The sequence below is a fragment of the Carcharodon carcharias genome, chromosome 1 (assembly GCF_017639515.1).
Source record: "Carcharodon carcharias isolate sCarCar2 chromosome 1, sCarCar2.pri, whole genome shotgun sequence".
Lineage (NCBI taxonomy): Eukaryota > Metazoa > Chordata > Chondrichthyes > Lamniformes > Lamnidae > Carcharodon > Carcharodon carcharias.
In genome coordinates this window covers 105263923-105287299 of record NC_054467.1, presented here as the reverse complement: position 1 = coordinate 105287299, position 23377 = coordinate 105263923, and the positions used below count along the sequence as shown (strand labels likewise).

At 42.3% G+C, this 23377-nt stretch overlaps 2 protein-coding genes across 3 annotated transcripts in view; one reads left to right on the top strand and one right to left on the bottom strand.

Moving 5' to 3' along the window:
• LOC121282549 (coiled-coil domain-containing protein 158-like) overlaps nucleotides 1–2383 on the top strand; it is a 187254-nt gene extending 184871 nt beyond the window's left edge. The window contains exons 23-24 of the mRNA XM_041196290.1: nucleotides 1939–2040; nucleotides 2307–2383. Coding sequence (XP_041052224.1) covers nucleotides 1939–2040; nucleotides 2307–2383 — 179 coding nt within the window. The remainder of the gene's footprint in view (nucleotides 1–1938; nucleotides 2041–2306) is intronic.
• On the bottom strand, nucleotides 2211–13503 carry stbd1 (starch binding domain 1). Of its 2 annotated transcripts, none has more exons than XM_041196300.1 (2): nucleotides 13214–13503; nucleotides 2211–5999 (listed from the first exon to the last, which is right to left on the bottom strand). In XM_041196300.1, exons 1-2 carry the CDS (start codon nucleotides 13470–13472, stop codon nucleotides 5068–5070), a joined length of 1191 nt encoding a protein of 396 aa, XP_041052234.1. In that variant the 5' UTR covers nucleotides 13473–13503; the 3' UTR covers nucleotides 2211–5067. The 2 variants fall into 2 exon arrangements, with proteins under 2 accessions (XP_041052234.1, XP_041052242.1); XM_041196308.1 differs by lacking the exon at nucleotides 13214–13503 and adding an exon at nucleotides 12027–12487.
• Nucleotides 13504–23377: the final 9874 nt, after the last annotated feature.

Here is a 23377-nt window from a genome sequence, read left to right as displayed (position 1 = left end):
CAAATATAAACCATTGTTTGCCAAGAGACTTGCCCATTTTATTTTCAAATTCTACTCTCAGCCTCTAAAAAATCTGATGTGTGATGAAAAACAAGTTGTGTAGTCATCATATTAAAAGCATATATTATGGTCACTATTACCTAGAAGTTCCTCTACTTATCTGTAGTGGTTCATGTGCCATTACTAGATCCATTAGTAAATCTTCCCTTTGTTGGGCTTTTTCTATATTGGAGTTAAAATGGAGTCCTGTGCACATTGCAAGAACTCCATTCCCTTTTCCCCTTTACCTACCTCTTCTGGCCAATTAATAACATGGTAGCTTGAAATCCCCCATTATGTTTTATTTAATTGCCCCCCCCCCGCCCCCCCCCCCCCCCCCCCCCCCCCCATCCCCACCACCAAACTCAATTCCCTAATCTGCATATGTCTTCCACTCCGGTGATCTCTGGAATTAAAAGGCTACTGAAGTCTATTAGTTTGATTGATCCTCTATCTTTATCCACATGGATTCTATTTTTGTCTTGCTGACCATTTACCCCATCAATCTCTGCGAAATGTTATACCCTGCAATGTTTAATTCCCAGTCCTCATCTTGCTGAGACCCTATCTCAGTAATTCTTACTATGTCTGATTCCTCCCAACACACAATTACTTATCTTTTTATTACAGACACTGTGTGCATTGCTATACAGACATTTTCAAATAGGATTTTTCTCACTTAAGTACAAAAACATGCATACGAAATAGGAACAGAAGTCGGCCATTTGGCCCCAAAAGTCTGCTCCACCATTCAATAAGATCATGGCTGATCTGTTTGTGTTTCAAATTCCACATTCTCATCCACCTCCAGTAACCTTTGATTCCCTTGCTTAAGGGTCTTTCCACCCTTTCGATAACCACCTTCTAAGGCAGTGAGTTCCAAAGTCACAATCCTCAAAAGAAATTCTCCTCCTCTGTCCCAAAAGGACAACCCCTGATTTTAAAACAGTGCCCCCAAGAAACATCCCTTCTGCATCCACTTTGTCAGACTGTTCAAGATCTTATATCTTTCAATCAAATCACCCCTAACTTCTAAACAAGCCCAGTCTGTCCAACCTGTCCTCATAAGACAGCCCACTCATTCCAAGTATCAATCTAGTAAACCTCCTCTGAACCACCTCCAGATCTTTGTTCACTCCCATTCTATAACTATTCCTTTGCCATCAATATCCTCCTTTTTTTAATTCTTTCATGTGCTTTCCTGCCCGGTTCTCCTTATTTAGGCTGCTTATGTTTCTTGTATGCCCCTCCCCCTCATTTTACTAGTTTAAAGCCTCTGCCACCTCCCTATTTACCCTTTTCACCAGGACATGAATCCCATCCTGGTTCAGACGGAGCCCTTTCTGTTCCAGAACTGGGGCTAGTATCCCATGAAAAAGGAACCCCCCTGCCCTCCTTTTAGCTATACGTTTATTCTCCTGATCAGTCTGCTCCAATACCAATTTGCACACGGTTCAGGCAATAATCCAGAAATTCTTACCCTTGAGGTCCTGCTTCTTAATTGGGAGCCTAACTCCCACTACTCTTTCATCAAGACCTCTTCCTGTATCATTTGTCCCAGCATAGTGACATATATACTAATAATTTAAAATGGAGATGAGAATTGCTAATAATGATTTTTAGTAATCATACCAGCTACATTTGATGACTATTCAATAGAAAGCATTTTACTCCTTAGCTAAAAGTGATTCAAATTCTGCTGAGAAGCCTTTATAGTGGGGAAAGTACCCAAGACTTGCATTTATGTAGCACCTTTCTCATGACCACAGGACATCACGTGCTTTACAGGCACTGATGCATTTAGAAGTGTAGTCACTGTTGTGATATAGCAAATGCGGCAGCCTACATTTGTCAAATCATCAGGTTATAAATGTACTCTCGGCCTATTTATCCCTTCAGATACTGACCAGATGGATGTAGCAGGGCAGGCCTGCAAAAAACTGCAGAATAAACTGGATGGCCTGCAAAACCTGGTGGAAGATCTACAGCTCAAGAATCATGGTATTGTAATACTTACAATTTGCTCACATTTTAAATTATTGGAGTTTTTGCATTCTCCTCTACTTTTTAAATGGTTTCCTTTAGTTAGGAATAAATCTCTATATTGAAAATTGGACTTTAAGACTTATTCTGGTGCATGCTTCCATTATACACATCTTAAAAAGCAGCTGTTTGTATGTAATCAGTTTATTTTTCAGGGTTTTGTTCAAGTTAATACAATTTAATGCTTCAGAACCATTACAGAATCTAAAATGTTTGATTTACAGAAATGTCTTCCATGATCAGAAACCAAGAGAAGAGGATAAAGAGAGTAAAAGACAGAGAGAAAATGCTAAAGAAGTGAAGTCCATGTTTCTGCATTTTATTCTTTACCATGTATGGGTTTTGACTTGCTGCAGTACACAAAATAAAATCTGCTGCTATTTAATACCTTGTGAAACCTATTTTATTCAATCTACCCCTATGTAATTAGATATCTGGGAGATTAAAATTTGTACAGGAAACTGAAATGACCTATGCTTCCATTTTCTTTTAAGATATTCTGACTACCAGTAAAAGCCAGCTATCTGTGGAATTTAACAATTTTGGCAAGACCACTTTAATTCCACAGAAAATCTTACAAGCAAAAAAAAAAACTACAGACTCAGCTCTTAGCCAGTTCATGTACACAAAATTAGAACAAATGTCTTAAGGCCATATGAAATTTCAGTACAGATTTAACATCTGAACAGGAATAATTAGTGAAAATAATAAACTATGCCTGAGTATACTTGCTAAATGCTCGAGGGGTGGGCAGAAATGTGTGATTTTTTAGGTTGCTGTGGAACACACTTCTGGGAAAGTGATATGGAATGGAAAACAGGACTCCAGCATCAGTAGATAAAAAGATGCCCAAATGAAGCTAGTTATTGGCTGAAAAAGACCAGCTTTCAACTAGTCTTGTCCATCCTTTGCTAAGGAGGAGAGCATTTAAAAGTATATGCATAGGGTTGGTGGAGAAAGAAAGGTATATAGTTGGAAACCTTCAGGCCATAATCCTGATAGGCATGACATGTTCAGAATTTACCCCATTCTTCAGAACTGCAGACAAAAGATTCATACCACTTCATCATACTACTCTCAAGACCCAATGTTGGTAAGACTTGAGTTGTAACTCACTAGTTTCAATTGTGGTACGTGCGAGATGCACCACTGAATATGTTCTTGACTGCTGATGGGAAAAATACAGGCATGTTGACAATTTCTCAGTTCGGGTTTACATAATTTAACTAATGCATATGCAGAAATCAGTCTAATCTGTCACCTTGAAGTGATCTGGGTGCAGTGAGAAATTGGAAAACCTTGGTTGTTGTGAATTTAAAAAGGACACTCAATTCTCTGAAGACAGTAAAAAAAAGGCATTGTAAGTGTACATAAACTAGATATATCACTATGACAAAGATATAAGAAAGTCACCATCCAAAGCTTCGTTCCTCCAGTCAGATTAAAATTTAGTAGATGGCCACAAATTAAACTTCTATTATTCAAAAAGGGAAATTTAAATTTAACGAAAGGCAAGTATAAATGGTTTACTCAGAAGTTTATTTAGTGTGTCAGAAGGGAAGCTTATATTTTTCCACCACTAGAACTGTGGCTATTTCCCTGTAGTGTTTTCTGGCTAAAAACAGTTAAAATTTCCTGAATTGTGTACACAAAATTATCTCCCAATGAGTTTAAAGAATTTAGCTTCTGCTAAATGAGGAATCAAACATTCTGTCCCAGGACCCAAGGCTGCAAACACTTCTCAAATCCAAGTAAATCTGCTCCCTATTCAATACCAGATTTATTTGAACTCCAATCTCAACAACCCCACTGGGTCTGATTTGAGCACTAGCGGATCTGAGATTATTCACATTAGTTCCATGCAGGACTTCAGAAAAAGACCTAATTTCATAACTTTAGGGGGGACTGAACTACAGGTTTCATATATTGTGGTGTCGTATACTGTTTTGTCCTTGTTGGTATTTAATTTAGAAGCAGAAATTATATTCAAAATATGAATAGTATCATCATTGCACTACAAGAGGTAGCACATTTTGACAATTCAGTATATTGTAGATTTACATGATCAAAGGGCTAAATAAGAGTTGATTCACAACATGCAAAGCAAGTTAAAAGCTCAAATTTCAAATAATCAATTTTTAAACATATTGAGTGTTAAACCACCCCTCTTCAACAAGAGTATTCCTTCAGTTAGGAAGATGCAAAACATCCAAACCTGATCGGAATGCTCGTTTTTTATTCCCCCCCCTCCAAAAAGCTTTTATTTTAATGACAATCTACAGATCCTGATGCTGTTCCTTTACTGTCTATTCTACATAGAAGTATGACATTAGATTTTTGAATTGCACTTAAATAGCTTTGTTTTCCTATAACATCTTAGTTTGGTGGTGGGTGGGGGGGGCCGGTGGCAGTCAGTATACTAATATTATGCAAAAGCTCAGTACCCTTTCACCTGAAAAATATAAATTCACTGAAATCCTATATGTAACTTTCATTAAATTAATCTGCATTTGTGGGAAAGTGACTAAAGTAAAAATAGTTCAGAATTAGAGTGATTATAACCTCATGCAGTAATTGTTATATTGCTCATTAAAATTTACAGTAAATATTTGAATATTCTATGCTTATTTACATTGCTGATTAACATAGTAATCTTCCTCTTCCAAAGGAAGAGGAAATGACAGTGCAAAGCACATCACAGCAGCATCAAACTGTTACCTAGAGACTGACAACCTTTAACACTGAAAATCCTGGCAGTCCATATAATCTGAAATTGAAGCACAGAAATAGAAAGACTAGAAGAAACAGCTAACAGATGTTAACTGCTACAAATTATGACAATTGAAAGAGAGGGTTAGATAATCACTGAAGTATGGTTCCCTTTTGAAAGCAGTCAGTTAAGTGAACTCAAAGCTCCAATTTTAATTCCATCCTGCAGTACTGACCCGTGCACTTTTTGGACATTACGCTGCTCCAACTTGCGATTCAATGGTAACCCCAGCACTGGTATACTTCAAAATCTTCGTGACCAGTCTCCAGTGCCCTATTGAAACATTCCTCCCACCGGCAGATCTTTCCATCTTCCACCACCACATATTTCCACTCAATCCTGGAATTCACTGGAAGCAGAATGGGACTGGACCAGAATCCATCCTTGTTTGGTTTCAATGGTACATACTTCTCCCACTGCCCTAGACATTCGTGGTTTCCTGTCACTGCAAGGATCTGAGCACTTGAACTAGTAATATAGTGAACATTAAAATTCACAGAGATGTTGTTGAGGGGCAAGGGAGACACTGCAGCAACTTTCCTGGCAATATTTTCAGGCTCTGAGTTTATATTTGTTCTTTCTGGCTCAGCATTAACCTGTTGCTCATGAAAGAATTTTCTTTTATCTTCTCTTTCCATTTCAGTTTTAATGCATTTCAACTCACTCATGCCAACATTACTTTCACAGATATCATCAGTCACGTCACTGATATTTAGATGATCTGTTCTACTGAATTTCTGATCAATTGCTGAAACTAGATCAAGAACTTCATCTTTATGCTCGAATTTTTCATGCACCTTTTCAATATTGACAGCTGACTTTGTTTCACAAACAGACATCCTCTCCTTGCCATAATTACACTCATCAGTAATGCTTGCATTATGAATAGTAACTTGCCCAATGTTGGTTGGCCAAGCCACCAATTGAATTTGTGTGTGGTTATTCTCACAAACATTCATCTTCTGTTTGGAATCAGAAAGATCCTGCTTATTTGACAGATTTTGGTCCTGCTCACTCTCTTTCTCATTCTTGATCATTGCATCGGATATATCCTCAGCCTCCAAAACAGGAGACTGCTGACCACTAACACTCAACTCTGTTGTCTTGATCTTTGGTATACTGTCCCTCTCACCACCTGTAATTTTATCTGTAAGGAGACAGAAAGACATTATTTACCCTTAATGCTTTGCCCAAAATCAGCACTAGTAAACACATTGAAGCATTCAAACAATCCAAATTTACAATACTCCATGGTTGATTTAATTAAGAAAGCAATTTGCTTAGGTTCCTACTTCAAGAATAAATGTACATGAACTGATCTCCGGGAAAGTTAACATCATTCTATTTAAGAATACTTGCATGGTTTAAGTATCAATTAAAAATTAGTTTGACAAACATTGATTTTTTCATAACATGGGGATTTAGTTCATTTCATTTTTCATACAAATAATCTTGGATGATGTCATAAATATACAATATCCAAAGTCCTGTTTTGTTTCAGGCAATTTATTCCTGCAACAAGCAAATTTACTGGCACAATAGTGAGTCTGGGAAGAGAATGTCCTGCAGCCAGCATCGCAATGAAGCTGTCTGGGAAGTGTGTCCTGCAGTCAGTTCTTGTTGAAAAGAAGAGTGACATTCCCAAATAGCGCGAGAGAGCGGTGGAGCGATCAGAACCAGCTCGAGTGCGGGGAAACTTCAAAAAGGGACGTCAGCAGAAAGGTGAGAGCTGATTGGTGAGTAGTGGGTAAGTGTTTTTCTCCAGTTTAAAATAGATTAAGCTAAGGAAAGGTAAGAACTCTAGTTTTTATTTAGAGTACATAATTTAATTTTTTTTTAAACTATATTTAACTTAAAGGGTTTTTTTTTCCCCCAACTAAAGGCACGGCAGGGCAGCTCAGTCCTATGTTATGTACTGCCTGCTACATATGGGAAGTCCTGGATGCTCCTTGCGCTCTGACCGACCGTGTGTGCAGGAAGTGCCAGCAGCTGCAGCTACTTGAGCTCCGAGGTTTGGAGCCTGAGCAGCAGCTGGAGGCACGGAGGTGCATCCGCGAGGCTGAGAGTTTCGTGGATAGTACATTTTTAGATGTGGTCACCTCACAGCTTACGGAAGTGCAGCCAGAGAGGGAATGGGTGACCAGTCAAAAGAAAGGTGTCAGGTAGATAGACAGGAAATCCCCAGGGTGCATCTTGCTCAAGAACCGGTTTTCTGTGTTGGAAAACGGTGAGTGTGACGGTTCCTCTGGGAAGTGCAGCCATGCTCATGGGCACTGAGTGGCTCAGTTCCCAGGGGGACACGAGGAGCAATGGTGGTAGGAGACTTAATAGTAAGGGGAACAAACAGGCGTTTCTGCGGCCATAGACGTAACTCCAGGATGGTATGTTGCCTTCCTGGTGCCAGGGTCAAGGATGTCACTGAATGGCTGCAGGGCATTCTAAGGGGGGTGGGGGGGTGGTGGCAAGCAGACAGAGATCATGATGCATATTGGTACCAACAACATAGATAGAAAGAGGTTTGAGGTCCTGCAAGCAGAATTTAGGGAGCTAGGAAGCAGATTAAAAAACAAGACCTCAAAAGATAGTAATCTCTGCATTACTTCCAGTGCCACTCGCTAGTGAGTATAGAAATAGGAGGTTAGTCCAGATGAATGCATGGCTGGAGAGATGGTGCAGGAGTGAGGGCTTTAGATTTCTGTGACATTGGGACTGTTTCTGGGAGCAGTGGGACCTGTACAAGGCAGATGGGTTGCACCTGAACTGGAATGGGATCAACATCCTTGCAAAGAGGTTTGCTAGCGCTGCTGGGAAGGGTTTAAACTAACTTGGCAGGGGGGTGGGATCTTGAGAGGAGGTTCAGCAGGAGAGATGCACAGCCAAAATTAGAAGAGAGAGCAAGTGAGTCTGGAAGGCATAGACATTAGAGGCCAGTTATGACACAAGGGAGTTTGGCAAGGTTGGATGATATTTATTTTAATGCAAGGAGTCTGACGAATAATGCAGATGAGTTGAGGGCACAAATTAACACATGGAATTATGATGTCATTGCTGTCACAGGGACATGGTTGAGAGGGGGGCAGAATTGGCAACTCAATATTCTAGGATCAAGCTATGCATAGATTCTTTGTACACCAACAGTCAGTACTTGCTGAGGTTCTATCTGTCCCTGGTGTTGCAAAGGATGGGTCTGGCCACACTGCACCACCTATCCCCCATGGAAAAGTTTATACAGAGAAACACCTTTCACCACAAGTCCATCAGGCAGTGGTCTGCATGTAATGTCAGAGTGGGAAAAGGAGATGATGGATCCTGTCAGATGGTTCCCCAAGAAGGCTGTCAAAGTCAGCCTCACCACCAGAGCTTTCAAACAGGCACCAAGACGTAGCTTGACTGGTGGTGAGAAAGGCCCTCCCCATCAGATCCTTCCTACATTGGGGAAATTGGTCTGTATTCCCTAGAGAAAGTGGGGGGGGGGGGTGGTAATAACATCATTGAAACTTAAATTCTTTACAGGGCACAATAGGGTAGATAGATTCACCAACCAGGGGAAACCTAAAACCAGGGGACATAATTTCAGGATAAGGGGAAGGCTATTTAAGACAGATGAGGAAGAATTTTATTAGGAGGGTGGTGAATCTTTGGGATTCTCTACCCCAGAGAAGCTCAAATCATGTACAAAACAGAAAAATTGATAGATTTCTGATGACTAATGACATCGGGAATATGGAGAGAATACAGGAACGTGGTAGAGGTTGATGATCAGCCATGATCTAATCGAGTGACAGGAGGCTGAATGGAACATAGGAACAGGAACAGACCTATGTACATGTCCAGATTCTCACCCGCACCACATGTTGCCCTCAAGGTGGCTGTGGTGGGAAGAGACCATTGCTCACCTCCTTCTGGTATGTGCCTTTGCAAAGAAGGCCTGGAGAGAGATACAGTGGTTTTTGTCAAGGTTCATCCCAAGCAGCTCTGTGACACTAGACTGTGTTCTATGGGCTGCTCCCAGGAATGCACACCAAAGCAAACATCAACTGCAGCTGGAGGATCATCAACACTGTGAAAGACACTCTTTGGTCTGCGCAGAACTTGTTGGGTCTTCCAGTGCAGAGTTGTCTGAGTGTTGCAGACCGGCACATATCAAGGTCCAGGAGTACATGCTGAGAGATGCACAAAGGTTTGGGGCAGCCGCCGTAGAGACGCAATGAGGAAAGGTTGCCATCTAAGGCCTTTCAGCCATAGTGCACCGAGAAGCTAGAAACTGTATGGAACACTTCAAGCTGTATGACTCACATTGATTGTTACAGTAAATATTACATGCATCACAATTGTATTAAAGCAGCTCAGTGCAACATGATCAATGTAGAAAATTTGAATATCATTGTAATCTGTACAAAACATTAGAAAATGGTCATTAATGTTCTTAGATATTTTATGAATAAATGTATATTCTTGAAAAAAAAGAGCTCAACACTCCAGCCATCCCTTTACCTCACAGATGAACACTTCAGCAGCAGCAGGAATCCAGCACCACCACTATTTAAAGAGAATCAACTACTTGGCTAGTTGCTAGTTCATTTCTATGGCTGTTGTTAAAATGTAGAAAATACGTGATGTATTGTAAGTTGCCAAAGTCTACAAGGATTTGGTGTGGTAGGTGCTCAGGGAGACAGGGCGCACTAGACATCATTCCCATTGGAATACAGCAGGACTAGAGAATGAACAGAGCCACAAGGGCAGGACAAGCTGCTTGAGGAGGTTGCAGCCAAATCTACCTAGGGTATTCAGGGAAATATTCTAATAACCTCAAGAGGAACGAAAAGACATTACCTCTTAAATCTGTCACCTGATGTGTCACAACAGCAACCTCTGAACAGGGCAAGGACCATGTGGCTACAAAGGTGATTCTGGTAATGAATTTTTATGCAGACCCCTTCCAGGGTGGAGATAGAGATATTGGCAACATCCAGCAATTTGCAGTCTACTGTTGCACACACTATCACTGACCCTTTTCTTTGAGAACCAAGTACATTTCATTCTTGGTCAGAGAAGCAGGCAGAGTGAGCACATGACTGAGGTTTGCTGGCTTCCCCATGATGCAATTGCCTGTAGACATTTTTGCATGCACTACATGTCAACGCCACCAGATACTGCAATCAAAAAAGGATTCCACTCCCTCAGTGTTCAGCTGGTGTGTAACTATAGGCAGAGAATCATGCAAATCAATGTCCAAGCAACGATCACAATTCCTTTATTCTGCAACAGTCTACTATACTATCTGCATTTGAGTCACCACAACAAACCAAGGGCAATCTGCTGACCATGTACCTCATAACTCTAATACACAACCCACATGCACAGCATGCAGAAGAATGAAAGCAATGCAAAGTAAGACCACTGGTGTGCTGAAACAATGTTTCCACTGCCTAGACAACTCTGGTGTATTTGACAGCACGGATGTCAAGATCCTTTATGGTCTGTTACCTGCCACACAGCCTCATATGGAGGCAACCCTGATCAGCGCGAGAGGGAAAAAAAAGGTGGCAACCTTCCCAGCCATTTCCTGTCCAGACTGTCCATAAATAAACATCCAAGTCTTCTATCAATAACTACAACCCCATTTACCAGCAGTCTCAATCCTTACCTTCCCTCTGTCAGTGACCATCATCGCATCCATCTGGATGCAATGCAAAAATAAATGCTACCACAACATTGAAAGCCAAATCTATAAAATCAAACCATGCCAAAAAGCATGCTAAATTCAACCAATCATCCTTGGGGAATCTGTGCTCGTCTTCTGTGCCTATGCAGTGCTACCCCAGTGGCTGCAATCTGGTTGGTGGAAGCTCACTAACTTTCACAACAGTGAGGGGATGGGGGTGGTGGTTGCTGAGGATGACGTTACACTGCACTGAGCCTAAGAAGCCCAGCTGTACCCTCTTGGCATGAGCAGCAACAAACAGCAAGAGCACTGGTGAATGGCAGTGGAGGTTCCAAATGCATCTTCCCAAGAGAGGACAGCAGATGACTGTTTCATGGAGCCACTACCCCTGGATAGCCCCAGCAATTCTAGTAATCTGTTGGGTGACAGGTTGCTAGCTTGTGGTGATGTCCTAAGCACTGTTATCAGCAGCCATGATGGCTGAAGTCTGAGCTTTGACAGCAGCTCTTGGACTTCTGGTGGAAGCAGAGACATTGGCCATCAGATGCTGAATCATGGCTGCGTCCACAAGTGCACTGATTGAGATGGCCACCACTTCACGCTGGAAAGGTCTTTAGTGCAAAGACCTGTGCCAAGTTGTTGCTGGACTCCTTCATGCTTGTTAACAGTGATCAGTGTTTCTTGCAGATGTGCCAATGCATCAGGTATTTTATTGTGCATATCAATTAGCCTTCTTCTGTAGGTCACCCCATTGAAGTGCTTATCTAGTCCTGTACAGCAGAACCCATGTGCAAGTTCTCTCTTCAGTGAGCTGATATCTTTATTAACCTTGTTTCCTGTCCTGGCTGCAGGCCACATATCTACTGCCTCACCACAGGCTATCCTCTAAATTGCACAGTGTAAGTGTCTGAGCTGGCAGCTACAAATGTGATATCAGGTAACAGTGCTGCATTGTCATCACTACTGTTTCTCCACTGCCTGGATATCTGAAAGGAGAAAAGCACAAGGGTAAGGTTGTGGTGCAGCAGGGCAGTTTAAGAGATGCATGCTTGTGAATAAGAGTGTGGGTTAAGAGAAGAATTAGGCATGAGGATACCATCACCTTCAGTGGTTTCAACCCTGTTGCTGGCCATACCTTCAACAACAGGCATCCCAATAATAACCAGCAATGTCTCATCCATAGAGATCATAACGTGTTGGCATGCCTGTCCACTTCCAGTTACTTCCTGCTGCCTCTGGTTGTGCACCTTCCTCTATAAGAAGTATGCCAGTGAGTGTCATGCAATCGGTTTGGCTGATATGGCTGTCATGGTTAGCTAGCTGGCAATGTGTGCAAGCTGTGAGAACTGGGTGGGTGGTATGCAGCAGTGCTAAGTGTATAAGGACACAGTAAAGTCAGGTACAAGTACTGATTATGCAAGTTGTTGGCCAATGATGGGAATTTGGTGATTTGAGCCGTGTCTGAGGCTGGTGTTGCAATTGGTAGGATTTGAAGGTGCAATCACTAACCTTGACAACTTCTTGCACACGTCCCGGTCCTCAGGACCCACCTGCTTGCACTGACACCCATACTTTCACTGTCTTCAGAGCACTGTCCGGAAGAGGTTATGCAGATACAAGGCATCACTCCCACTTTGCATTTCTTCCACCAAGACTTCCAGCACAGCCAAGACTCTTGGAGCCCATTCTCTCTCCCATGTTGTTCCATTGCTGGTGCTTTTCACAGGTCGGATTCATTCCCTGTACAACTGCCAATAGTTGCTCCGCCAGGGCTGCACGCTAACTTTAACTGGCGCTAGCCATTAATTATATTCGTTCAGCCCAGCAACAGAGCAGTTCGCGCTAGCGGGCCGGTGAAAATCAATTAAAACAGCAAGCAGCACCAAACTGGCACATCGCCAGTGTTGCAGACAACAGGTTTGAAGGGCTAACACACTCTGGTCAGGAAAGCGCAGTGTTCGTTTGGCGCAATGCGGCCAGGGGGTGGGCAGGCAGGAGAGATGCGAGTCGGTGTGGACTCGCCGGGCTCCCCAACCCCACACCCCCAGCCCCCCCGTAAATTCCGAATCACCTCAAAAATCAACATGTGACTCCATCTGGCAGTGAACTATACGGATTCATTCGCTGATGTGACGCTTGTTCGATTCGATATTATACGAAATGCATCACTTCTCCCGAACAGAACCGGATAATAATAATACACGCATTTAAAAAAAAATGAAGTTCACATCCCCACAGGTGCCGACTATTCCGTTTTTGAAAACAAACTTCTAAAAGCCCCTAAAGTGATTAAGGTGAAGTTGTCGGGGAATGCAAATCAGAGGAATAGCTATTTCTGCATCAGCAATATAGCCCAAAATGTGACCTTTCTATCACAGTTTGATTTAGTCACCTCCAGGCTCCACGTTATAGTGTTGAATGCAGGTAAGAGGGAGAATGAAGCGCAAAGCGCAGCTCGGGGAAGTTAAGAAAACGGGATTTTCCTCCCCCAGAGGTTTGTGCTACCAGGGTACGCCAGATTTATATTTAAATCTCAATATTCCCCAGTGAGCCTCCTGCCCAAAGCGGTCCCGGACTGATGGGGCTGATCTCCCGGGGACCTCTCTCTGTATATGAGGCATGGTAACTGAGAAAGCTGCTGCCGCCCTGGCCAGTCCAACAAGCAGCTCCAATGTAAACAGCTAGTTAATCTTTACCAGCACTGTCCTGCTGCCAGCCCTCCCTCTCCTCTGGCCGTCTCTCTCCGTCCTCAGGGCTGATCTCCCCCTGTCCGCGGTCACTGTCCTCCGGGGGAGTGCTCTGCAGCCCGGCTGCCTCCCGGCTCTCCTGGTTCTTGCCTCTTCTAAACCACAGCCAGGTGCTGAGGGCGACTGCCAGCGCCACCGGCAGCACTGCCCACACGCTGCTCAACATTGCAACTAATCCCTGCAATAAACTCGCCAACCCGGTTGCCATCGCCGTTTATGCCGAGACCGCCCACTCTTCCAGGGATTCTGCTTCACTCTGAACCTTTTCAGCTGTTGCTCTGGACAAATCCCCGGCCCCGCCTCCCGGTCCCGGCCCCGCCCCCGCCTCCGCCTCCGCCTCCCGGCCCCAAGCCAATCCCCGTGCCACTATGCACAAACCCAATGGCAGGTTGTGCGAGCTTTTCGTTAGAAATTGCACTGTTCCCCCTGTGTACCTATTCTTAGCTCAACCATTTGAAAGCCGTATGAATTAATCTAAAGTTTTTGCCTCCAAAAGACCATTTCAAGTGCTGGTCACTTTTTACACGTGGAGGTTCTTCATGCTATTTATCCTTAGCCACCCTTTCATTCATTCTAACCTATTCCTTGTTCTAATACTCTAGATACCTTAAAGGATTCAGATTTGCCTGCTCTGGCTGTTTAGTAGCTTGAAAAATTGGACTTAATAAATCTGGCACCACAAGGCGTTCCCGTGCGAGCTGCCTGGTTGTAAAATTTCAATTGGTTCTCTTATATCTTTGTTGATGGAAGAGACATTGCCACCCCCTTCTTCTGGCCAACAGAAGATTCTGGTCCACACAGACTAGTGTGGACTAATCTTTGAAATAGCCTCTCAGGAGGAGTGAGCCACAGGGAAACCCCAGTCTTAAGTAGGAACCTAAAAAAAGTTGCCTGTTCCGGAATTCTTTCATTGACGGGCTTTAAAAAACAGAAATAAAATTATTCTTTCAGTTTCAATAGTTAAATGGTGTATTGTAAGTTGTATTGGACTCAAAATGTTAATTCTGTTTTTCAATTTCCACAGATGCTGCCAGACCTGAGTTTTTCCAGCATTTTCTGTTTTTATTTCAGATTTCCAGCATCCACAGTATTTTGCTTTTATTGTAGTGTTTAATTCACTGACACTCCTTTTCCAGGAATGCCCAACTTGAAGAAGCTCTGCTCTTCTCTCCAACTGTATTCCTGTTTGTTTATTTCAACTTGTTCGCCTTCATTGCTTTTCATTTCCCTTCTTGTGTTTGCTGCTATTAGCGCCTACTCTGGACCAATGCTTTGTTCCTTTACTACTACCATGCCCACTCTCTTTACCTTCTGTTCTATGACATCTTTGTAATTTAATCTCCCCGCCCTCTAACCTATCCCTGACCTTCACTTTTTGCTCCACCTGACCCTCCCCCCTTTTAACATCATAAAATCCATCACACTTCTGCCTCTCTTCAGTTCTGAAGAAGCGTCATATTGGACTCAAAGTGTTAACTCTGTTTCTCTCTCCACAGATGCTGCCAGAACTGCTGAGTTTTTCCTGTTTTTATTTCACTTTATTTAGGAGGCTAATTGTGAACGAACATTGATTTATTTTACAAGTAATATATAACAGGATAGAATATAGTTTTAACATTGAAATTTATCTATTTCCTATTGGTCACAGCAATAGCTTCTTCATGTGTTCTGTGTGCTGAGGATTGAATTATGAAGCTATCAGTGCTACCACACTGAGTGAGGGATCTCTCAGCCATTGATATAAGATTGACTGCAGCCTTAATGCCTGTTTATCCAGGTTTCCTGCTGTGCACAATTAATGAAATGTTCCAATATTATGGATGGAAATTAATCCGGCCCATGGGAGTGCACAGCAAGGCAGAGGGGCTGTAGCATTGGGAGGGAAGACAAGAAGCAGAATGCTTAATATCTTCCTGACTCTGTCCAATTCATTTAGAGGCAGGAAAGGTTGAGGGCTGCCTTCCTACACAAAGGCAAACTGAGGTCCTTAAGTGGCCAATTAAGGACTACTTAAGGGACTCTTCCCACAGCCATGTGGGGAGACTGCCCAGTGAAAGCTGGCAGCCCTCCTGTGGACCTGGTGGGGGCAGGTCTCTTCATTGGACTCCCTGTAGCTCCCAGAGGGCAGCTCGGAAACACACCCACTGCCCACGCCAAAGACTGCCTGACTGGCCCCAGCGAACCTGACCAATCTCACTGGGGTTTCAGAGCCTGGTCTATCTTGCTGCTCTGGGCTAGTTGCAGTCCCAGCAGTGGTCACTGCTCCCAGTGGCACTGCTGGAACTGAAGAGTTGCCAGCCCTCCGATTGGCTGGCAGGTCTTGGAGGCAAGATCACCACCCTTAACTGGACGGGAGCCCCAATGCCAGTTAATTGCCTGATGGATACAAAATTGTGTTGGGGCTTCAGGAAACAGATGAGGCAATATTGCCCCTGGTTTTCAAGCTCACCATCTGTGCCACCACCACTGGCATTAAATTCAGCCAAACTGGTGCAAACATTTCTGCATTTTTCTAACTCCCATCTTCACCTATTGGGCTATATTTTACATACCCCTGCTGGTTGGGTTTTGGGCAGGCGGACAAGTAAAATAGGGTGGGTGCTCACCCATCACCTTCCTGCCCACCCCTGAGCTCACCCCCATAATAGGGGGGTGAGCGAGTGCCAAAATCAGCAACTCGCCCATCATATTTAAATAAGTAATCAAGGGTCAATTAGGCTTGTTATCAAGCTAATTGACCCTGGTAATACACTGCCCACGCCATAAAATGTTTGCTGTGCACAGCTGGGCAGGAGTGGGCAACCCAAATTTGTTTAAAAAATTCTTCAAAGGGCAGGAAGGAAAGGGGGGGGGGGGGCGCTGCTCTTCAGGGCCCCCATTTTGCAAACTGCAGGGCAGCTGCTCGAAGCCTTAAATCCATCCCTTCCCTCTCAACATGCCCCCCGCCCTAAACTACCCAAACCCTCCCTGCTCAAGACCCAGTATTTACATTCTCCAGGGATCCATGGGCCTTCTTCCTTCTTCTCCTGCAGTGCTCTTGGCCACTTGGCCCTCATTCAGCCACCCCACAGCGTTTTATGGCTGCGGGATGGGTCAGCATGTCCCATGCCAACTTTGGTTCCGGGGAGCTTGCAGCAAGCCATCTGCCCCCCCCCCCCCAATATTATTCAGCCCATTGTCTTAGATTAATACAGGACTGTGTATTTGCAGAGTTCTGTTAGTATTTCATCTCTATTGGTGTGCGTTAATTAAACCCATGTGAACCAAATTTAACTTCATTGTACTTTAGTTAACTTATGTCTCACGATATTAATTAACCCCAAACTTTATTCTAGAGCAGATAGGCTAAAATCTTGAAATGTAAAAGGGCAATATAATGTTTGAGAAGGCAAATTGTGAAATATTGTGCTGATTTTTACAGAGTGGTATATTGCTTGCCACCACCCCCCCCACCACACCCCCCCCCCCCCCACCCCCCTCCACACCCCCAGAAAATAAGTCAGTTGCAAATTGATCGACTTTTTTAAAAAATGGCCTCCCACAGTGATATTACTCCGCAGATTGCCTTATCAAGTTAAGAGTTTGACCTCCAATCAGATTGGCTGGTCACTCTTGCAGTCCCAGCAGCACCAGAAGGGAGTGGTGGGAGCTGCTGGGACTGCAAGGAGGCCCATGAAGATCGAAGATGGACACCAGACTGAGGTCAAGTCCAGGAATTTTGGGCGGGGAGGGATAGGGTACCGAGGGGAAGGGGACTGCGGGTTGAGGGGCGCGTTTTGAAGGCCAGGTGGGGAGGCATAAAAGGAGGTGTTTCAAAAAATAACTTTGTCCTGGAACGTGTGGCAAATATATGTGAACATCATCAAATTAAAAATGGCTTATTTTTCTTTTTTTATGTAGCAATGCTGCAGAATAATATTTGGCTGTTATTGAGAAGCTGCAGGACATTCTGCCTGCATGTTTCACTTGTCTTCAAATGAAATTATAATAAGGTTAAGACAGCAATGCTAATTGGCTCTATTATATTTTATTGTGAGGAAAGACTGGAGAGGGTAAATGTCCATTTATAGAGCAAGAATCCTGGAAGACCTTTATGTCCATTGATGAATTTTATAAATCTTATGAACACAAGGGACACACTGGATTAGAAGCGTTATTGATGTACATTTCTTCTTGACAGATGCGAACAAATATAGCAGTGGCAATTTATAAGTACACACAAGTCAATGTTGTAAATGAGTATAGAGAAATAGCAGCTCACATATCTTATGACACACTTCCAAACAAAGTACAGTTTTGTGCTGCAGAACTTGTAGTCATGCTAGTATTTTACTAAAAACAATATTATTCTGGTCTACGACTCCTACGTGTCTTCAACTATTACTATAGAATAGTAATAATTAATTAATGAAAAGGTTCAAAATTTCCAGCTTCATTTGTCTGTGGTAACTTTAATCCTCCAATTCTCAGACCTTAGTTGATGTGTCAATTCTTTAGGGAAATTTCAGTGGGTTTCTCTATATAAAGTTTTCAGCCCCAGTGCATGCAAAATAAAATGGCTGCTAAAATATTTCTGACTGTAAGAATGATTTTGCAGGACACTTTTGTTGTACAAAGCATGCAATTTTGATTTTTTTAAATAAATATTTGTGTGTAAGGATTGAGAGACTATTGTGCTTTGAGTGGTGTCACGGCCTTACTCCTTAACAAAGTTCATGTATCACTGTGATACTTTATATGGGCAGAAATTAAAACACCAATAACTACTTTCAAAGATTTGATAACTAATGCTTGTTCTTTTCATTCAAGTAAATATTCACTTTTGAAATCCTGACCTTGAAACATAACTTTCTGTTGACATAAAGCTGGCACTAGTCAAGACGAGGACAGGCACACTCATGACCCCGGTCCTTGTATTCCTTTACAATTTGGCACAGTAAAGCAATATGCTATAAGTTACAAAAATAGTATAAAAAGGTCACCATAATTTAACATCACTCATGCCTGAAGAAGTAAACACCCATCGCAATCAGACAGCTTAGTTTATCTACAGTCTGTCAGACTGCGGTCTTACCTTAAAAACAACCTTATTATCAGGTTGCCTTCTGACACCTGCCTTTGTTGCTTCCATACTTCCCTTTCCAGGGGACCTGCCTTCTCATCCTTTCTTCACAGGCAATTTATCTTGTCCTGAAACATTAATCAAAACTGATCACTTGGAAGTTCTCCCTTAAAAAGAGTGCGGAAGGTATAAATCATGATCAGATATGCTTTTATAATAGTTGCTTCATTTGATCAGTAATTCATGTTGTGAATTGCTATGAGGTGTTTTGACCTGATATGGAGTTATATAAGTTCACAATGTGTCATAGAGAAAGTAAGGCACAACAGTTCAAACAAACATTGCAGGTTTAGAAATCCAGCAAAAAGGGGACTGACCTCAGGAGTTTGTAAAACATTATTCTTAGGTAAGATTAAAAGTAATCTATTGTCAATTTAACTGGAATAAGAAGTCTCTGAACACAAAGACAATGAAGGCCAAAAGCATTAGGATTATTATGTCTAAATTGGAGGATGTTGTGGCAATGAGGAACTGATATACAGTGTTAGTAATATCAGGAAAATGACCAATATGCTTCAGATGGTAATAAATACATTACTTATAAACTATTCAGAAAAAGATTGAGTGGACAGGGAAGGAGGTGGTATAGAGGTACATATAGAGTTACTTAAAGTAAAATAAGTTGATCCTGGTGGAGGCGTAAAGGCCAAATAATATATTACTATAGTTCGATGTCTTGAATGAAAAAGGACAAAGTTAACCTGAGAGGAATCTAAAGGCCTCAACGGTCAAAATAAAAAGGAAGGCAGTTTCCTCTAAGAGGAGATAAGAGGGACAGCAAACCTTTTCTTAATGAGGCACTTCAATCAACCAAACATAAACTGAGAATGTTGAAGTGGATTGGAGACTGTTGATAAACATTAATGCAAGACTGCTTCATAACTCAGTGCACCAGGGAACCCATGAGAGGCAGTGCATATATTGACTCAGTAATGGTAAGTGATTCTGAAAAGAATACAGAAAATGGAATTGGAAATGGAAAGACACCCTTGGAGGATAGTGACCACAGAATATCTGAGAATAAATATCATGAGCTGGAAAGCAAAAATACAGAGAACAAAGAAGTATATAATTTTAAGAGTTTAACTCCAAAGAAATTAGGGAACAAATTCAGCAAATTAATGGAGGACCAGAAAGGGATTGTTCAACCATACTTTAATAGAAGACAAGTGGGAAAATACATAGCTAGAATCTGCAAATGTAGATGGAACAAAAATAACTCAAAATTTTTAAAATTAGTTTTAAGCAAAATAAAGAAGAAAAGAATGACCACAAGTCCTGCATGGAGAATGGTAAGTGGTTCACCGGGATGAATATAGAAAAGTTAAGGATCAGGTTAGAGAGGTAGCAAAAACCTAGCAGTGTTCTGCATAACATCAATTTTTTTCTTCTCCGCCGATGCTGCTAGACCTGCTGAGTTTTTCCAGGTAATTCTGTTTTTGTTTTGGATTTCCAGCATCCGCAGTTTTTTGTTTTTATCTTAGGGACATGTAATTGGGGATTCTTCTGCTTGTTGCAACTTCAGCAGAAGAGCCACAGTGTAAACATTGTTTTTGTAGTGTTCCTGTTGCACTTCCTACAAAAGATTTTGAGAGTATGGAGTGTCATTAAGAGTGACCTGAAGAACACTTGGGAGATTTCAGTAGATTGGAAACAGGTAAACAGTGGTTTCTAATTTCAAAAGTGGGTGATAAAACAGAATGTGGCAACTATAGATGCATTTGCCTTACTTCAGTATTAGGTAAACTAATGAAGTCAATTATCAGGAGTAAAGTTGAGGAGTACCAGCATGATAGTATTATACTAAACAGTAATCAATAAGGATTTAGATGGGGAAGATTCTACCTAATTGATCTCCTTTAAATTACTGAGAAAATTTAAATAACGAAGATTGGAAACGTTGTCAACTGTGATGAGGATAGTCTTGAAAAAGGACATAGATATGTTGGTGGATTGGGCAAGTGGCAGATGAAGTTCAATGCAGAGAAGTGTGAGGTGATTCATTTTGGCAGGAAGAAAATGGAGAGACAGTACAAAATAAAGGGGGAAACTAAAGCAAGTGCAGGAACAGAGGGACCTCGGTGTATATGTACATAGGTCATTGAGAATGGCAGGGTATGTTGAGAGAGCAGTTAATAAAGCATATAGTATCTTAGGCTTTATTAATAGGTGCGTTGAGTACAAGAGTAAGGAAGTCATGTTGAACTTGTATAATACACAGGTTAAACCTCACCTGGAGTACTGCATCCAGTTCTGGGTGCCATACTTGAGGAAGGCATTGGAGAGAGTAGAGGAGATTCACAAGATGATTCCAGCAATAAAGAACTGTAGCTGTGAAGATAGATTGGAAAGGTTGGGACTGTTTTCCTTGGAGAAAAGAAGGCTGAGAGGAGACTTGATAGAGCTATTTAAGATCTTGAGGGGTATGGACAGGGTAAATAGTGAGTGGCAAAGATTAGTGGTAAGCCAGAGGACTGGGAAAAGTTTAAAAACCAACAAAAGATGACCAAAAAAATAACCAAGAGGGAGAAAATAAACTTTGAGGGTAAACTAGCAAATAATATAAAAACGGACAGTAAGAGCTTCTTTAAATATATAAAAATTAAGAGAGAGGCCAAAGTGAACATTGGCCTCTTAGGGAATGAAACTGGAGAAATAATAATAAGGAACCAGGACATGGCAGAGGAATTGAATAAATCCTTTGCATAAGTCTTCATTGTAGAAGACACTAATAGCATTCCAAAAATACTAAATAATCAAGGGGCAAAAGGTGGCAGGCGGGGGAGCAGGAAATAAATACAATTACTATCACTAGAGAAAAAATACTAGGGAAACTAATGGGGTCAAAGGTCGTTAAGTCCCCTGGACCTGATGGGCTGCATCCTCAGATATTAAAGGAAGAAGCTATGCAAATAATGGTTGCACTGTTAGTAATCTTCCAAAAATCCTTAGATTCTGGAAAAGTCCCAGAGGATTGGACAACTGCCAATATAACATCCTTCATCAAGAAGAGGGGGAGATAAAAAAGCAGGTAGCTATCGGCCAGTTAGCTTAACATCTATCACTGGGAAAATGTCAGAGTCTGTTATAAAGGATGTAATAGCAGAGCATTTAGAAATACATAATATAATGATGCAGAGTCAGCTTGGCTTCATGAAGGGGAAACCATTCCTGACAAATGTATTAGAATTCTTTGAGAAGGCAACAAGCAGGAAAGATAAAGGGGAACCAGTAGATGTAATATATTTGGATTTCCAAAAGGCGTTCAATAAGGTACCCCACATGAGGCTACTTAATAGGATAAGAACCCATGGTGCTGGGGATAGTATATTAGCATGGATAGAGGATTGGCTAACTAATAACAGACAGTCGGGATAAGGGGGGCATTTTCATGATGGCACCCTGTAACTAGTGGAGTGCCACAGGGATCAGTGCTGGGGGCCTCAATTATTTACAATATATATAAATGACAATATATATAAATGATGAGAGAAGCGAATGTACTATCACCAAGTTTGCGGATGACACAAAAATAGGTGGGAAGGCAAGTGGTGAGGATGACACAAAGAGTTTACAGAGGGATATAGACAGGTTAAGTGAGTGGGCAAAAACTTGGCAGATGGAATATAATGTGGGAAAATGTGAGGTTATGCACTTTGGCATGAACAGAGGAGCTGAATATTATTTAAATGGAGAAAGACTGCAGAAAGCTGTGGCACAGAGGGATTTTGGGGTCCTAGTGCATACATGTTCAGCAGGTAATAGGGAAGGCGAATGGAATGTTGGCCTTTAGTTCAAAAGAAATGGAGTATAAAAATAGGGAAGTCTTGCTAAAACTATACAAGAATCTGCGCCCTCTAGTTCTACCACACCTAGAATAATGTGAACAGTTTTAGTCCCCATATCTAAGGAAAGAGTGTGGCCCATCATCATGGATTCAGTGCCAAAGAGATTTAAGAAGCTCATCAGTGCAGGAAAGACCTGCCACATTCAAGTGCCAATCACACTCTCTGATTCCCCTAGCATTCTGCTGCACAGCACTCCTCAGAACAACACAGCTTGCAGCTCCACCCATTCTTCTCTCTCCAGGCACCTCACATCCCCATCGGAACAGCCAACACTGATTCGCATTCTCATCTTAATAACATTCCACACCCATTCTTCAGTCACCCTCCAATGTTTTCCTTCCACCCTTTCAAAACATGCCATTTCTCACTCTCATAACTCTTTGTCTTCTCCATTCAGGAGAAAAAAATGCACAGAATTCCAGGGAGAGGCAAAGAACTGGTGGTGGCCCTCCAGTAATTGCCACCCTGCCCACTAAGGAGGAAGATTCCATAGAGAACAGCAGAGTAGTGGTGTGCATGGTCATTGGAGTTGCACAGATGGTAGGTCTCCCTCGTATCTGGTGATATAATTAGATTTCGCACGGCCAAATGGAACACAACACTCATGTTTTTTTTTATTCATTCATGGGATATGGGCTTCGATGACTAGGCCAGCATATTGCCCATCCCTAGTTGCCCTTGAGAAGGTGAACTGCTGCAGTCCATGTGGTGTAGGTACACCCACAGTGCTGTTAGGGAGGGAGTTCCAGGATTTTGACCTGGCAGCAGTGAAGGAATGGCGATATATTTCCAAGTCTGGATGGTGAGTGACTTGGAGGGGAACTTCTAGGAGGTGGTGTTCCCACCTATCTGCTACTTTTGTCCTTCTAGATGGTAGTAGTTGTGGGTTTGGAAGGTGCTGTCTAAGGAGCCTTGATGAATTCCTGCAGTGCGTCTTGTAGATGGTACACACTGCTGCTACTGTTTGTTGGTAGTGGAGGGAGTGAATGTTTGTGGCCATGATGCCAATGAAGTGGGCTGCTTTGTCCTGGATGGTGTCAAGCTTCTTGAGTGTTGTGGTAGCTGCACTCATCCAGGAAAGTGGGAAGTATACCATCACACTCCTGACTTGTGTCTTGTAGATGGTGGACAGGCTTTGGGGAG

What these genes read in the sequence shown, in the direction of transcription:
- stbd1 (XM_041196300.1), bottom strand. Translation starts at nt 13,472, where the DNA reads ATGGCAACCGGGTTGGCGAGTTTATTGCAGGGATTAGTTGCAATGTTG. An exon ending in CTGGCAGCAGGACAGTGCTG is followed by an intron (nt 6,000 to 13,213) that starts GTAAAGATTAAC and finishes GTCTCCTTACAG; the next exon opens with ATAAAATTACAGGTGGTGAG.